General features: G+C 35.6%; 1 protein-coding gene across 3 annotated transcripts in view; it reads right to left on the minus strand.

Moving 5' to 3' along the window:
- Window positions 1–85: 85 nt before the first annotated feature.
- The window catches only part of ECHDC1 (ethylmalonyl-CoA decarboxylase 1), a 56,452-nt gene continuing 37,798 nt past the window's right edge, over window positions 86–18,739 (minus strand). For all 3 annotated transcript variants that reach the window (XM_025381783.1, XM_025381780.1, XM_025381781.1), the window contains one exon: window positions 86–1,670. Coding sequence is in view for 2 of the 3 variants with exons in the window: in XM_025381780.1 (XP_025237565.1) it covers window positions 1,262–1,670 (409 nt within the window). In the remaining variant the exon portion in view is untranslated. The remainder of the gene's footprint in view (window positions 1,671–18,739) is intronic.

The following is an 18,739-nucleotide window of genomic DNA, read 5'->3' on the forward strand; positions in this document are numbered from 1 at the left end:
TACCATATTCATTAGTAGTCTAACACTCTGGATTAAATGGCAGACTTACAGTGTTAGCAGACATGAATTCACTTTAAACAAAATGTTGTAGACCACAAAATCCACTTTTATTTGGTAGATTTTACATCTATGGCCAAATAGAAAATATTAGGTTGACACAGTAATCTAGAATTTACCTCTGAAAAAAAGTAACGTGAGTCTGTCTAACCATATTTTCCGAACTCAACAGTAGGATCATGTATAAGGCAAATGCAAGTTATTTTTACCATGATTCTCAAATGTGAATTGAATGTTACAGTAGCAAATACTTTTGACCTCTTGTGATGAGTCAGAACTAGAACTTAATTCTTGGACTTTCACATTTTTTAAAAAGTGTATTTCTGGGATGATCATAAACATTTTATGTTGTGCATTTTTACGTTTACTTTTGAAAGACAGTTATAAAAGGTTAGTTGTTTTTCAGGAAAAAAAAAGAAATCTGATGTAAAAATGGAAATTTATGTTGCAAGATGCTTCATGAGTCCCTTCGAGTGGTTTTAATTTTAAAACTACATCAACAGTAGTTGTTTATTACTAGTTGGAAATTCCAGGGCACACAAATGAATGTTCAATTTGTAAAATCAGTTGACTTTCCATGTCATGGCTACCACTGTTTAGTAGATAATTTATAATAGAAAACTAATTATTGAAAAGATCAAATAAAGTTCCAAATTTGTAATGCGTAGTGAGGTACATCTTTTTTTAAATTAAGGGCCATTTCCCATGAATTTTACTCCGGCTGTTTGGAGCAGAAGAAAATAATTGATCATATCCTTTCTTGTTTTCTTGTTCCCTGATCTCTCCCCACTTTTGCTCTTTAATAGCAATACTCATTATTTTGGTAAATTATTTCCAGGTAAGACAGGTAAGACAAAATTTTACGAAAAGTAACACCAGGAATAGGTTTTGTATAGAAGCTCTCCTTTTAAACACTGCTCTTTGCTTATAAGCTAAGAATTATTATTGGAATTGAGAGCAATAATTTTTAAGCCAAAAGTGTATATTTTAGCTAAATGTTCCAGATTATGCAGTAAATACCCAAGTGAATAACTGGCAAGAAATGAGGTAAATGAGTTCAGATATTCAAAAGATGATTAAAAACAAGTCTGCATATTAATAGTAGCCTTCAAAGTAATTCTGATGTTCATATTTAACATCATTTAACATTTATACATATTAGTCACTGGAGCTTTACTTGGAGTACATCCACATGAAAAACCAATTATTTATTAAATTTTCCTTTCTTAGCAATAGCCTCTAAATTTGCAGGCCCACCCCAAACTGTTCCTAAAAGATCTCTTTCATTCTGTAATGCTTCCTCCAAATATAGCTCTCTGCCTGAACAAACAGATTTTTTCAAAGCTCTGATTACTTCCGGTGGCCCTTGGATGAATTGCTTTAGCCATTCTTGTGCCTCTTCTAGAGATTTACTTTCATCTGAAGACTGCAAGACCTCTTCAACCATTCCTATGTGTAGAGCGTATTTTGAATCCAGTTTAAGGGCCCCACTCAGCACTTTGAGAGCTTGTCTACTTCCGATTATTTCAACTAGCCGGGTGGTGCCACCCCAGCTTGGTATTATGCCCATCTCTTTGTGGACGAATCTGATCTTACTCTCTGGAGTCATTAACCTGTAAGAGAAAAAAGAAAAGCTTAATTGTAACTCTCTGAGTGTGTGTATATATGCCCTAATCATAAAGTACTACCCATTCATGATCTGATGTGAACTCTCCACAGATCTTTATAGGTAGATATATTAAAAACAATGTTTGAAAAATATGGTTGTTTTGTCTAGAATTTAATTCACTAATAGTATTTAAAACTTCCTTTGAAAACAGTATCAACATTTTTTGTTGTGCTTGTTTACCCTTTGCAAACAAGAACCTACTCTTTGTTTCTAAAAGCCCAAAGTTGGTATTTCTTGAGTGGTGACCTAATGAGAGGATCTGGATCAAGTGAAAGTATGGGAGTAGGAAATGTTAGGTGCATACTATGAAAAACAAGCATATTAAGTTAAGACTCTCAAAAGTCCTTAGGGGGAAAAAAACCGTTTTAAATACAGCATCTATTCAGCAAATATTTACCAAGAACTACCAATGCCAAGTGGTGTTTTAGGTGCTGAGACTACAGGAATGACCAAAACAAAATCCTTGTGCTCAGGAGCTTGTTTTCAGTTTGGAGAGAGGCACTAAACTATTATAAAGTCAGTGGCAATGAGTGCTTTATAGCAAAAAAAGAAAAAGAAAAAATGAGGCAGGAGACTATTGACTTGAGGATATGTGTGCTGGGGGTGTGCTATTTGGGACGAAGAAGGACTGAACATTTGAGCAGCTACTTGAGGAAGTGAGCAATACAAAAATCTGGGAAAAGATGTTCCAGGAAGAAGGAACTGCAAGTGCAAAAGTCTTGAAGTAGAACTGCTTAGTATCTCTGGAGACAAGTACAGTATAACTGAAACATGGGGAATAAAATGAGAAGCACACTTACAGGCCTTAGTAAGGAGTTCGGATTTTATGTATTTTTTAAGTGTGCAGTTATTTAGAGGAGGTCAACCAAAGAATTAGCGTCTGACACTTTACAAGGGCTGCTCTAGTTGACATGTGCATGACGACCTTATTTAGCATTTCAAAGCTCTTATACCATTTTTTTTAAGGAACTGGCAATACAACTATTGCAGAGTTGGATTTAAACCTAGGCAGGTTGGCTTCAGTATCTTCATGGTACACATAATAGTTAGCTAGGCAAGGTAGAATCAGGTATACCAGTAAGAAAGTTATTGATAGAGGCTTGGATTAGACTGATAACAGTGAGTTTCCCTAACGGGTTCATTTTCCCCAATCATGGGATTTTTATGAATAGGATGATTAATAAGGAAAGAATAGCAATAAAGGGGAGTTAACACAAAGAAATTGGTGGGCATAGCAAACGGCCTCACATTTGCCAGTTCAACAGACTGAGTAAAGTTACACGATTTAGGAAATGCTGCTGATGCGTTTTACTTTGAATGCATGCTTCAAAAAGCTTTCACTTTCAAATTACTCAGTACAAAAAAAGAAGACCTTAAATGCAGGTGATTTGGTTCTATTAGCACTAAGAACAAAAAACTCACTCTTTGACCCCAGAGAATTCTGACAAATGCCCATTTATTAACTCACTGGGAAACTTTGTCTTCACAGTTGTGAATTTTTACAAAGGAAAATATGCCTTGATTATGAACAATTGCTTCTAGAGGCAAATAGCTATGAAAAATAATAGTTTTCAAGAAATAATTTTAAAATTGGGAGGAAGAAAGAACAAGTCTTATAAAAATCTGAATTTATCACAACATTGTAAGAGGAATACTGCTTTGTTAAACAGAAAAGAATGTCAAAAGGAATAGAAATTATAGAAATAATGTCTAATATTCTTAGAATAGGAATACTGTCAATATTGAACCCAATCCTATAGGCTTTTCACATAATACATTAAATATGTAACTGTTCTGAACTGAATCCTGGAATTGGTTCAGAGCTGCGCCTGTATGGAGTAAAGGACTATGCCAGGAATAAATTCATTTAGAATCAGCTGAATATAAAAACTGGTTAAAGTCCTAGATGTTGGATTAATGTAGACGAGCTTATGACAACAAAAGTTATTACCTATGTAAGTACATTCATATTTGGAATTATTTGCTTCTAAAGAAAAATCATCATCATCTCGATGGTGAATTTTTTCCATTTGCCTTACTTTATAAGGTAAAGTATGTCTTTCGGAATCATATTTTACAACTCCAACAAATATTTTACAACTCAACAAATTTTATCTTTGTAAAACACCTTTTGTGATCAAAATCTAACATCCATTCTTTGCAAACTGTATACCTTGGGTGTGCTTGTGTACTGATATACATTAAATATATATTAAATAAATATGACCAAAAAATTCATTGGTGACAAAAGAACACAAGTAGTTTCCTCTAATAAACACAGCATTCAGATGGTAACCTTTACAAGACTAATTTAACCTAAAACTTGAAGTTTAAATATAAAATTTAAAATGCTGAAAAACCTAATTTAAGAAGGACATTGTTATATTATCAACAAGATGTATCCCAAAACAGTTTCCTGATAGATCCTACAGGATTATACACTAATTCCTTCCAGAGTTTAGATGCAGTTGCCTGGTAATATAATTATTGCAAGGGATAATCTATGCAGAGTAATGGAAGACTTAGTTCTTATAATTTTGAAGACTTATGACAGACTTAATTTATAAAGCCATATTAAACTAGCTTTATTTGACAAGTAAAAGAATGGTGTCTTCTGACTGTTTAATAGCATAATCATTGGCAATGTTTAAAATTTCCTCTGACATCCTGGGGCAAAGGAGATGAGATGAGATTAATCAAACGTGGATATACTTCTTGTTACCACTGTCTGGATGAAACAATGTTATAGGAAAAACTACTGACAACTGGGGAAAGAGTTTCACTTTTGACAGGTGATACAAAGTCAAGTGTTGATGGCACCAGGAAAGACTGTTCAGTGAGTTACTACTTTTTGATGTAGTAACTTAAGTTTCAGGTCTTTGAACAAATGTATTCAAGAACATTCTAAAAAAAAGTTACCAAATGTTACTATAATAGGAACTTTTTAGTGGAAAAGTTGCAAAACAAAAACAAAAACAAAAACAAAACAGCCTTTTTTGTAATGTTGATTATTAAAGCAAGGTACTCCTAGTAAATTGTGTGATGAAGGATGGAAATATAAATAATTGAATTGGAAGAATGTACAGCTTTGATGTGACGTGCATATACTCAGGGGCCAGACTGCTGGGCTTGAAATCCTAGCATGGCCACTAGACTGGCTACATACCACACATTGTAAAATATAGTGAAGGCAAAAGAAACGTGGTACAAAGAGGAGAGGAAGATTCATCTCTAGATCTTAGGAAGGTACTTAACATCTCTGCATCTCTTGATAGATACTTTGAACATACGTACTCCACAATTCTTTTATAGTGTCTTTATGTTTTAAAACATCTGTGTGAAATTGCCTCAGACAAGTCTACAAGAGAATACAGTATTACCTACTTTTATTTCGAAATATAAAAGTTGTACATATTTTGTTGTCTGATACATAATAAACTCTATGTATACTAGCTTTTATTACTATTAAGTTGGTGGTATTGATAGGCCAGTAAAAATAACAGTAGTGTTTCTGCTAGTGAAGTAGTATAAAGTTGTCCCCTGGATTAAAATCACATAACCTCTAAATATTCAAAGTAAAAGAGCTATGCTCAACACTGTATAACCAGCAAACACTCTTGTTCTTCGATGCTGGTTATATAAATGGAGACCAAAAGACATACTAAATTTTTATATTGCCAAATAAAATTAGAAATAATGCTGTATTCTACTACAGATACAGTTGAAGCAGAAGATTGCAAGCTGATCTTTTAAAAAACAGATAAGACACTTATCCCTCTAAGATTTCTTTAAAGAGAACTGTTCAATACAAGTAAGATAAATATCTTGAAATTTTAAACCATTGATGTTACAAAATTAACATGATGTTACACATTTAAAGTTTGGAATCACTGATTTAAGTATAAATAAGCTTTAGTTTAGGGCCAGAAACTCTGCTAGTCCGTTTACACTGATTGCATAAAGGGCCAAGGACAACAACGTAAATTGCTCACATGGGGAAATATAGCATAGAAAATTATAGAATTAGCAACAGCATCTCTGACCACAAATAATACTTTTTACAATTATGCCTCAAACATAAACCTACTTGTTCACACATATATTTTCCTGGCACCTTTTCCCTTTTGTTTTCTACCATCTATAACATCACAAAACAAACTATGGAAAAGAGAACCTAAAAATTCTCCCTATAATCTCAGCTTTCTGATTTCCAAGTCTCAGATGATTGGCTTCATGAGTTTCCATTCATTTTATGCAAAGAGACTGCTTGAATAAGAAGGTTTATAGTTGAATGTGTGAAAATTTTTATTTGTGTGTGTGGTTGAGAGGGGGGAGCAGACATAAAAATGTTTTGTGATATTTAAGTCTGATTTTAACATTCAGTAATCCTGGCATGATCAGAGGTAGATTTTCTTGATGTCACAGCTCTGAAGTAAGAACTTCCAAGTAATGTGGTAACTACAAAACAAAGCAACATGGGCAGTGTGACTGCTTCCTGAGGTGGACATCTCCTATTCAGAGTAAAGTTACTTCCAAATCAAAAATGGGATTTGTTATTTTCAAATTGGGGTGGGGGCGGGATTGTCTGTGCATGCATTTATTTGTGTATGTGCAAGTGTGTGTAATATTGTACTTTATTTATTAAGCCAGTATTTTTTTTTTTTTTTTTTTTTTTTTTTGNTGAGACAGAGTCTCACTCCATTGCCCAGGCTGGAGTACAGTGGTGCGATCTCGGCTCACTGCAACCTCTGCCTCCTGGGTTCAAGTGATTCTCCTGCCTCAGCCTCCCAAGTAGCTGGGATTACAGGTGCCCACCACCACACCCGGCTAATTTTTGTATTTTTAGAATAGACGAGGTTTCACCATGTTGGCCAGGCTGGTCTCGAACTCCTTACCTCAGGTGATCCACCTGCTTCGGCCTCCCAAAGTGCAAAAGGCTACCTTGTAAGCTCCTTTGGGATAAGCATGTTTATAGCTCCCTTTCTTTGTAATATACTTTGAACTAATGCGTAGCAGCTGGAAATGCTAATACCTTGGCTGAGGGTTATTTATATTCATGAAAACAGCATTAGAGATTGAAAACAAATCAGATAGGCAGGCTCTAATTGGATAGTTGAGAATTTTATTTCACTAGGGAGATAAAGGAATAAAAATGTGCTTTTCATTTGGTGTATAAACAGCTCAATACCCCAAAGGAGAAATGGGAAAAGAAAATGCAGAGAAGTCATACACATAAATAAGCCAACATGAAAATTTATGCATCACCAAAAATCTCTAAAAAGGCAAATAAAATTTAAATATAATTTTTGATTATCAAAATTATAAAAGATACCTTAAAAGATTATACTCATTGTAAGAAAGGATGCTCTCAAACAGACATTTTCTGCTGGTGGTAATATAAATTGGTAGAATGTTTCCTAGAAGATAACGTAGCAATTATCAAAAGCCTTGTTAACACTGCATATCCTTTGATTAAGTATTTGTGCTACTTACATGATTTATTTTCAGGAAATAATCTGAAATGTGGGTAAAGCCTTTTGCATAAGGTAATTATCACAGCATTAATCATTTTAGAGAAAAATTGGAAACAACAGACCAACAGAAAATCAACAGACATAACTGCAAGTGGAAATCTAGTACATGATCAGGTGTTATCTCAAATCACTGGAACACAGAAGGCTTTCTAAAACAAATGCTGTTGGGACAAATAATCATTTGGAAAAAAGATGAAATAAGATCCATTACTCACACCATACATGAAAATAAGCTCAAAATGGATTAGATATATAAATGTAAAACACAAAACCATTCAAGTACTAGAAGAAACACACATGAACTTCTCTATAACCTTGGTATATGGAAAGGCTTTTAAATTACCACTCGAAATCCAGATGCAACTTTTAAGAAGATTGACAGATATGACTACTTTCGCGCATGTGTGTGTGTGTGTGTGTGTGTGTGTGTGTGTTTAGATGGAGTCTTACTCCATTGCCCAGGCTGGAGTGCAGTGGCACGATCTTGGCTCACTGCAACCTCCCTCTCCCAGGTTCAAGCGATTCTCCTGCCTCAGCCTCCAGAGTAGCTGCAACTACAGGTGCGCACCACCACACCTGGCTAAATTTTTTTATATTTTTAGTAGAGACAGGGTTTCATCATATTGGCCAGGCTGGTCTCGAACTCCTGACCCCGTGATCCGCCTGCCTCAGCCTCCCAAAGTGGATGTGTTTTTTTAAAAAGGCTTGCATGGCAAAAAAGAATAAAAACCAAAAACAAGCAAAGTCAAAAGACAAGCTGAGCAAATATATGCAAAACATACCACAGATAATGACACTATCCCTAATACTTGAAGAACTTTAAAAAAAATTGAGGGAAAAAAACAAATATCCTGTTTAGAAATAAGCAAAATGTGAATAAATAATTTACCAAAATTTTTTTAAAATGGTCCTTAAGACATATTAAACCATAATCAACTTCACTTTAACAGAAATGGGCTGTGTGCAGTGGCTCATGCCTGCAATCTCAGCACTTCGGGAGGCCATGGATCACTTGAGCTCACAAGTTTGAGACCAGCCTGGGCAACATGACGAAACCCCGTCTCTACAAAAAATACAAAAATTAGCCAAGTGTGGTGGTGCATACCTGTAGTCGCAGTTACTCCGGGGGCTGAGGTGGGAGGATGACTTGAGCCCTAGAGGCGGAAGTTGCAGTGAGCAGTGATCGTACCACTATACACCCCAGACTGGGTGAGATAGAGCAAGACCTTGCCTCAAAAAGAAAAAGAAAAAAGAAGAAAGAAATGCATATTACAACTATGCTGAAATGTTGTTCCTTACCCATGAAATTTGCAAATTCAAAAGTTTAATAGTAGGCTCTGTTGACAAGGCTAAGTGAAACAGACTAGAGGGAATGCAGACTTGTCTATCTCTTATGGAAGAAAATTCGGCAATAATAAATATTCATTAACTCATTAATATTTGTTTAACTTTTGATTCAGCAATCCTATTTCTAGTGTTTATCCTTAAGATATGCCACTAATATTACTAAAAAGTATACATAAAGTTATTCAGTGCAACATTCTAACATATTCAAGACATAAAATAAGGCTGGAAACAAGGGAAAAAATTTAAACTGAATGCAAAAACTAAAGCAAGGTATTTTCAAATGAAATCACATTGAGGGAGAAAAGGAAAAATCAGGCAGACAGCTAAGGCTAGTCCTTGGAGAAATAGCCTGAAAAATCACAGCTACAGGCACAAACAGAACAGCCTGGGGAAAAACTAAACTGCAACTACACTAATAAGAAAGCAAGACCCAACAGAGCCTTTTTTCCTTTGTGTGATTAGTGGGCTTCCAGGAAAAAGATTCCTCCCCTTTTCAGGCATATACATGGTAGGCTCTGTGGGAACTTGCATAGGAACGGGGGTGGGCTTACCTGAAACAGACCTGCAAGTTACACAAACAAGAGAAGCTGCACTTTGTGCTTACCCAAGACATACCCACAGCTGCACAGATAAGGAGAGTTACACAAATAGCTACAGATGAGGGGAGTTTCTTATAAAAGCTTTTGGATTCAACTGTAAAAACAGCAACCCACTCGGGCCCCCTCTCCACTGTGAAGAGCTTTCTTCTTTCACTTATTAAACTTTCACTCCAACCTCCCCCCTTGTGTCGACGCTCCTTAATTTTCTTGATTGTGAGACAAGGAGCTTGGATAACACCTCAGACAACGAGACCATTCACCCAAGACCATTTCAACATCAAAGAAGGAAAAACAACAAAAACAACAGTGAACTAATCTAAGTAACTTTTGAACACAGTACAATACTTTACCCTTAGTCTGGGTGAAAAAAATATATGATACACAAAGATAAAACACAATAGCAAAATGTTAAAAATCGTTGGATCTGAATGAATGGCACAGGGAAATTATTTGTGTTACTCTCATGCCTTTTCTGCAAGTTTGTAATTATTTCAAAATTAAAAATTAAAAAATACAATTCCAGTTTCTCTCTCACACCAAATTCAATAGTAAAATATTAAATATTAGATATATAGAAATGTGTACATGCTTTTTTTGCCAAGAGTTGATGCTAAAAGCCAAGCAGTCTGTCATTTTCTATTTTCTAAGGTAGTTTTGAGAGATTTTTCTCTATTTTCCCATGTTTTTAGAATAATATTTTTCTCTATTTTCCCATGTTTTTAGAATAACTAGAATTAGAAAGTAGAATCAAGGAATGAGTGTTTTAAGTACTTCCTGAAGCACATTCTAGAATCTTGATCTTGAAACCAAGCTAACCATTCATACTACAGGTATGTTTAAAATAATATCTATCAGAGAATCCTTTATAAATTAGGTATACAGTCATGCATTGAATAACAACATTTCAGTCAACAATGGACTGTATAACAATGGTCCCATAAGATTATAATGGGGCTGAAAAATTACTATAGCCTGGTGATATCATAGCCATTGTAATGTCATAGAACAATGCTTTACTCACATTTTTGTGGTGATGCTGTTAAAAACAAACTTACTGCACTGCTACCTGTACAGAAGTATAGCACATACAATTATGTACATTACATAATACTTGATAATAATAAATGACCATGTTAATGGTTCAGGTATTTACTGTACTATGCTTTATTTATTTATTTATTTTTTCTGAGAAAGGTTCTCACTCTGTCACCCAGGCTGGAGTGCAGTGGTGCCATAATGGCTCAATGCAGCCTTGACCTCCTGGCCTCAAGCGATCCTCCTGCCTCATCCCCCCCCCAGTAGTGGGACTACAGGCATGTGCCACCATGCCCAGCTAATTTTTGTATTTTTTGTGTCTCACTATGTTGCCCAGGCTGGTCTCCAACTGCTGAGCTCAAGCAATCTTCCTGTCTTGGCCTTCCAAAATGCTGGGATTACAGGCATAAGCCACCACACCCGACCTGTACTTTTTATTTTAGAGTGTACTCCTTTTACTTTTATATGTAGAAATTAAATGTAAAATGGCCTCAGGCAGGTCCTTCAGGAGGAATTCCAGAAGACAGCATTATCATCATAGTAGATGACAGCTCCATGCATGCATGTTACTGCCCCTGAAGATCCTGACTCTATGTAGGCCTAGGCTAATATGTGTGTGTGTCTTAGCTTTAAAAAAAAAAAAAAAAAGATGAATAGAATAAAAATATAAAAAAAGAAAATACTTTTGTACAGCTGTACAATGTATTTTGTATTTTACATGAAGTGCTGTTATAAAAGAATAAAAAAAGTTTTTTTTTAAATTAAAAAGCTTATATAGTACAAAAGTTAACAGTTAATTCTGTCTTCTGGAATTTCTTCTGAAGGACCTGCCTGAGGCTGTTTACATTTAATTTTTTATATATAAAAGTAAAAGGAATACATTCTAAGTGTACAGTAATGTCCTAGGCCTTCACATTCACTCACCACTCACTCACTCACTCACTTACCCAGAGCGACTTTCAGTCCTGCAAGCTCCATTCACCATAAATACCCTATACGAGCTTTCAGTTTTTTATCTTTTATATGGTACTTTTACTGTACCTTTTCTGTTTAGATACACAAATACTTACCATTGTGTTACAACTGCCTACAGCATTCAATACAGTAACAGACTTTACAGGTTTGTAGCCTGTGAGCAATAAGCTATACCATATAGCCGAAGTATGTAGTAAGCTGCACCCTAGATGGTATAATTAGGTTTAACTACATATTATGATGTCTGCACAACAACAAAATCACCTAATGACACACTGGTCATAAAGTGTTCCTATCATTAAGCAATGCATGACTGTATGTAGGTACTATTACTGTTTTCTAAAAAGTAAGCAAACATTAAAAAAAATAAAAATACAGTTTACAAAATTAGAATAACAAAGTTATCACTTTTCACAGGCAATGAAATAGAAATATAAAAGTTAGCAACAAATCTGACAATTAAATTCCCTATGCCAAGCCCATATGTGGTAGGTAGATTGGCCCTGAAGAGATGACCTAATCCCTGGCAACTGTGCATGTGTTACCATACATGGCAAAAGAGACTCTGCAGATGTAACTAAAGTCACATGCTTAAAATAGGAAAATTTTCTTGGATTATCTGAGTGGACCCAATCTAATCATGAGAACACTTAAAAGCAGAGAAAATTTTCCAGCTGTAGTCAGAGAAATGAAGCATAAGGATAAATAAGAGAGATTCAAAGTATGAGAGGAATTTGACTCGCCACTGCTGGAGGAGCCACATGGAAAGCATGAGAAGGAATTCAGAAAGCCTCTAGGAGCAAAGACTCATCCCAGAGCTGGCAGCAAGGAAACAGGGACTTCAGTCCTTCAAGTGCCAAATTCTACCAGTTGGAACCTGGATGAGCCTGGGAGTTAATCCTCCCCTAGAGTCCTCAGAACCCACTCCACTTAGATTTTGGTCTCATGAGACAAGGTTTAGAAAAACCAGCTGAACCCAGCTGGACTTCAGACCTATACATCTGTGAGATAATACTGTGTTGTTTTAAGCCACAAAATTTGTGGTGGTTTGTTATAGCAGCAACAGAAAACTACTACATGTATTAACATTTTCTTAATTTCTATTTCATTCTAAATATCTTTAATTTGTCAAGGTGGACTGAAAATGAGAGGCTATATTGTTTTATCACATTTCTAGCTTTTCATTTCCTCACATCAATGTTGTCACTAAAATGGAAACATAATGCTTGACTAGATTCTGACCATTGAAAAATACCAATTTTTAATTCATGTTAGTTTTTTGCTTTTAAAAAATGGTTTTTAAAAGCCATTTTCTCTTGGAATATTTTACATGAAAAGTATGACTCAAGTGAGGGTCTATTGATGCAAAGTGGAACTGAGTGTTTCTGACATATGTATTCATTACATCTATTATCAGCTGGTGCTCACAGGGTTTTAGGGGAAGGGGACAGTGTTAGAATGCTACATGAGTTCATTTCTTTTATATATTCATATTAAGTATCTCCGTCTGCTGAAGTACTTCCATTGGCATGGATGAAAATGTCAGTTGAGTGAATTCCAGGCAATTCTCCAAGGTAAGAAAGTTAAACAAGCTAAAAGGGCCAACACACATAAAAGAAGGAACGTATCTTTTTAGCAAATAATATCAAAGCTTTCCGTGTTGTTTTAGAACAAGCAGACATTCTTAGGAAATAATTAAAACAATCTGTCATAGAAAATAACTGGTGAGGTATTGATAAAATAAAGGGGAAAAAATCAGCTAGAGGAACTTGTACTGATTTATCACTTCCTGGAAACTGGGGCTACCAATGTAGTTCATTCAGTATGCAATCCTCTCTATTAGCCTCTAACATTTAAGAACTATAGTTGCTTTTGGTAGGTGGGTTTTTAAAAGGCTGAATAGCCTAGGACAGTGCTTGTCAAATTTCTCTGGTCAAGGATCAATTTCTTCATTTTTAAAAAAGCTGTCTAATCGATTGCAGACCAATAATTTTGTAAAATATAACAAAAACATATTACTAGAAAAATGAAACAGAAAACCAAGGCATAAGTTTTGTGAATGGCTGTGCCTAGCACATGTGGGTGCTAAAATATGTTTAATAAACAAACACCACTTTCAGAAAAGCTGGTCCAAAAATGAATAAGATTTCATCAGAAGCTTTTTGACAAAAGCACCTGGTATCTCCAGATACTGAGAGTAGGCAGTACCCTCAGACATCTTGTAACACATAAAATTAAATATTTTATGAAGCTCTAGGATTCATTACATTTTCTTCAATTAGAGAATGACAGCTAGGCAATTTAGCAGTATTAAAGGATTATTTTTCCTGCTATTGTGCTTTTCTGTCCTAAACCTTAACTACACTTAAAACGTCGATGAGAAATCAATATGAAGGATGGTGCAAAAATCTAATAAAGATGAACACCAGAATCTACGTTAGAGGGTTTTCACTTATTCCAAATGACATCTAGAAAGTCTTAATTTTCTTGAATTTTCATTTTCTTTTACACAGAGGATTTTTCAGTGTAATAACGCACACTTGCATATAGCTTAAGATTCTTTTTTTTTTCTTTTTCGTGTTGCCCAGGTTGGAGTGCAATGGCGCGATCTCAGCTCACTGCAACCTCCGCCTCCCGGGTTCAAGCGATTCTCCTGCCTCAGCCTCCCGAGTAGCTGGAATTACAGGCGCCTGCCACCATGCCCAGCTAATTTTTGTATTTTTAGTAGAGATGGGTTTTCACCAAGTTGGCCAGGCTGGTCTCGAACTCCTGACCTCAGGTGATCCACCCACCTTAGTCTCCCAAAGTGCTGGGATTACAGGCCTGACCCACTGTGCCCAGTCTTAAAATTTTTTAAATTATATATTGAGATGTACATTTTATATTTATGTGTTGAAATTATATATTTCATAACTACCTGTATTTCAATGTAAAGTGAGGAATGCATTTAATACTTTCACACATAGAACATTTCCTGTTTAGTCACATATCAAGCATAAAGCCAATGACTGCTTTCTCCTCACATAATAAAATGTAGTAATAGCAGCATTCTAATGCAATCTGCACTGATGACAGCAGAGGGCACTGTCATATAAAATAACCTTTTTTAATTGTGCATAAGAATTCTGCCCATTATTGAACACTAGTTTTCAAGAGGTTAGGATTTCTGTAAACTGTCTTATACACCAAAAAAACTGGAAAATCTCTGTATGTGTGAACATGAAGTGACATATTTTAACGGATGAATTGAAACCTGAGTCATAAATTATAAAAAAGAAAAATTAATATAAAATTTACTGTTTTTCATAAGTTAGCATATGAATCTTTTCTCATTCTATTTCTACTACCATATGATGCCATTTATATAAAGTCAAAAAATTAAAAATTATATTTATTTTGGAATATTTAGCTTATAAAACTATAAAGAAAAGCAAGAAAGTAATTACCATAAAATTCAGGGTGAAAGCCAAGTTATGAATACAACAGGAAAGTTCTTGAAGGAAATTCAAAGTGCTAATCCAGTGAACACATGAATAATAAGGAAGTGAAACAGTCTTATTGCTAATATGAAGAAAGTTTTAGTGGTCTGGATAGAAGACCAAACCAGCCACAGCATTTCCTTAAGCCAAAGGCTAATCCAGAACAAGATTCTAACTCTCTTCAATAGTACAAAGGCTGAGAGAGGTAAGGAAGCTGCAGAAGAAAAGTTTGAGACCACAGAGGTTGGTTTATGAGGTTTAAGGAAAGAAGTCATCTCCATAATATAAAGGTACAAAGTGAAGCAGTAAGGGGTAACATAGAAGCTGCAGCAAGTGATCCTGAAGATCTAGCTAGGGTTATTGATGAAGGTGGCTACACTAGATAACAGATTTTCACCGTAACATCAATGATCATTTGGCAGTATTCCCTGTGAGCCAGTGGTGACAATGGCCATGGGGCGACCTTTGGAAAGGGGAGAGAAGACTGGAAAGGTCTATGTCTTGTGGTCTGAGTTACAGGTCAGGCAAGTCAGAATACCAGCTAGACTTCTAAAGTTTTTGACTGTAGTGTCAGGCTCCCAGACAGCACCTCTGGACTTGTCCAGAGTCTAGTGGAAATCACCACCCTGCAAGGAAGAACACAGGACTGGCTGGCTTTGCCACTTGCTGATTATAGAGTCCTAGTGCCTCAAGTGAACATAGGAGGTATCCAGGGGGTGGTTATGGAAGGCTTGGGCAAGACCCAGTGCTGTGCTAGCTTCAGGTTTGACCCAGCACAGTCCTAGTGGTGGTGGCCATAGGGCTACTTGGTTCACTCCATCCTCAGCTCCATGGGGCTCAGCACAGGGAAAGAGATTTCATTTGTTTGGGAAAAAGTAATGGAAGAGAACAAGAGTCTCTGCCTGGTTATCCAGAGAATTCTTCTGGATCTTCTCCAAGACCATCAAGGCAGTATCTCCACAAGTCTGCAAGAACCACAGCATTACTGGGCTTCGGATGCCCTCTAAAGCAGACACAGCTTAGACCATGACACCTAAGTCTTTCTGAGTATCTGGAAAGTCTTCCCAAGAAGGACCACTACAAACAAGCTCAGACTGTGAAGACTATAATAAATACCTAATTCTTCAATGCCCAGATACCAAAGAACATCTACGAGTATCAAGGCCACCTAGGAAAACATGTACCCACCAAATGAACTAAATAAGGCATCACAGACGAATCCTGGAAAAAGAGATATGTGACTTTTCAGACAGAGAATTCAAAGTAGCTGTTTTGAGAAAACTCAAAAGAAATTCAAGATAACACAGAGAAGGAATTCAGAATCCTATCAGATAAATTTAAGAACAAGATTGAAATGAAAAGAACCAAGCAGAAATTCTAGAGCTGAAAAATGCAACTGGCATACTATTGAAGAATGCATCAGAGTCTTTTTATGGCAGAATTGATCTAGCAGAAGAAAGAATTAGTGAGCTTGAAGACAGGCTATTTGAAATACAGCTGGAGGAAACAAAAGAAAAAAAGATAAAAAAGCGTTCCTACAGGATATAGAAAATAGTCTCAAAAGGGCAAATCTAAGCATTATTGGCCTTAAAGAAGAGGCAGAGCAAGAGAGAGGGTTAGAAAGTTTATTCAAAGGAATAATAACAAAGTGCTTCCAAAACCTAGAGATAGACATCAATATCCAAGTACAAGAAGGTTATAGAGCAGTAAAGCAGATTGAACCCAGACAGAAGTACCTCAAAGCATTTAATAAACTTCCAAAGGTCAAGGATAAAAACATGGTCTGTAATAAAGAAAGGATCCCGAAAGCAGCAAGAGAAAGGAAACCAGCAACACACAATTAAGCTCCAATATGTCTGGCAGAAGACTTTTCAGTGAAAACCTTATAGGCCAGGAGAGAATGGCATGACATATTGCAAGTGCTGAGGGAAAAATCCTTTCATGCTAGAATAGTATATTCTGCAAAAATATCCTTCAAACATGAGAAATAAAGATTTCCAAACAAAAGCTGAGGGATTTCATCAACACCAGACCTGTCCTACAAGAAATATTAAAGGGAGCACTCTAATCGGAAAGAAAACGATGTCAATGAGCAATAAGAAATCATCTGAAGGTACAAAACTCACTAGTAATAGTAAGCATACAAAAAAACACAGAATATTAAAACACTGTAACTGTGTCTTAAGTAGAAAGACCAAATGATGAACCAATCATAAATAATAACTAAAACAACTTTACATGACATAGACAGTACAATAAGATATAACTAGAAACAACAAAAAATTAAAAAGCAGGAGGATAAAGTTAAGGCATAAAGTGTTTATTATTTTCTTTTTGCATGTTTGTTTATCCAAACAATGTTCAGTTGTTATCACCTTCAAATAATGGGTTATAAGACAGTATTTGCAAGCCTAATAAGATACAGTATTTGCAAGCCAAAAAATGTAAAAGATACACAAAAAAATTAAAAGCAAGAAGCTAAAACAAATCACTGAGAACATCATCATCACAAAAAGGAAGACCGGAAGAAAAGAAAGAAAAGACCACAAAACAACTCAAAAAACAAATAAAATAGCAGGAGTAAGTCCTTACCTACCAATAATAATATTGAATGTACATGGACTAAACTCTGCAATCAAAAGACATAGACTGTTGATGGATTAAAAAAAAAAAAAAAGACCAAATGATCTGTTGCGTACCAGAAACACATTTCACCTATAAAGACACACAAAGACTGAAAATAAAGGAATGGAAAAAGATATTCCATGCCAATGAAAACAAAAAGAAAACAGGAGTATCTATATTTATTTCAGACAAAATAGATTTCAAGACAAAAACTGTAAGAAGATGAGGAAGGTCACTATATAATGATAAACGGGCCAATTAAGCAAGAGGATATGACAATTTTAAATGTACATGCCACCCATCACTGGAGCACCTGGATACATACAGGAAATATTATTAGAGCTAAAGTGAGAGATAGGCCCCAATACAGTAATAGCTGGAGACTTCAACACCCCACGTTCAGCATTTGATACGGTTTGGATTTGTGTCCTCACCCAAACCTCTTGTAGAATTGTAATCCCTAATGTTGTAGGAGGAGGTGACAGGATTATGGGGGCAGCCTTCCCCCTTAGTGTTCTTGTGATAGTGAATGATTTCTCATGAGATCTTGTTTAAGTGTGTAGTACCCTCCCCTTTTTCTCTCTTTCTCCTGCTCCAGCCATGTAGGATGTGCCTGCCTCCCCTTCACCTTCTGCCATGACTGTACATTTCCTGAGGATTCCCCAGCCATGCTTCCTGTACAGCCTGTAGGACTGTAAGCAAATTAAACCTCTCTTCTTTATAAATTACCAAGTCTCAGGTAGTTCTTTATATCTATGCAAGAATGGACTAATACAGCACTGGACAGATCTTCCAGACAAAAAAAATCAACAAAGAAACATCAGACTTAATCTGCACTATAGAAACAATTGTACCTAATAGATATTTATGCAATATTTCATCCAACAGCTGGAGAATACACATTCTTTTCCTCAGCACATGGATCATTCTTAAAGGTAGACCATATATATTTGGTCAAAAAACAAATCTTAAAACATTCAAAAAATTAAAACAACATCAAACATCTTCTGTGATCACAATGGAGACTAGAAATCAATAACAAGAGGAATTTTGGAAACTACACAAATACATGGAAATTAGACAATATGCTCCTGAATGGCCAATGGGTCAATTAAAAAATTAAGAAGGAAACTGAAAATTCTCTTAAATGATAATGGAAGCACAACATACCAAAGCCTATACAGCAAAAGCAGTACTAACAGGGAGTTTATAGCTATAAGTGCCTGTATGAAAAAACAAGAAACATTTCAAATAACCTAATAATGCATCTTAAAGAACTAGAAAAGCAAGAGCAAGCCAAACCAAAAATTAGTAGAAGAAAAGAAATACTAAAAATCAGGGCAGAAATAAATGAAATCAAAATTTAAAAAAATATTGACTGGGAATGGAGGCTCACACCTGTAATGCCAACACTTTGGG

Source organism: Theropithecus gelada, chromosome 4 (assembly GCF_003255815.1).
Source record: "Theropithecus gelada isolate Dixy chromosome 4, Tgel_1.0, whole genome shotgun sequence".
Lineage (NCBI taxonomy): Eukaryota > Metazoa > Chordata > Mammalia > Primates > Cercopithecidae > Theropithecus > Theropithecus gelada.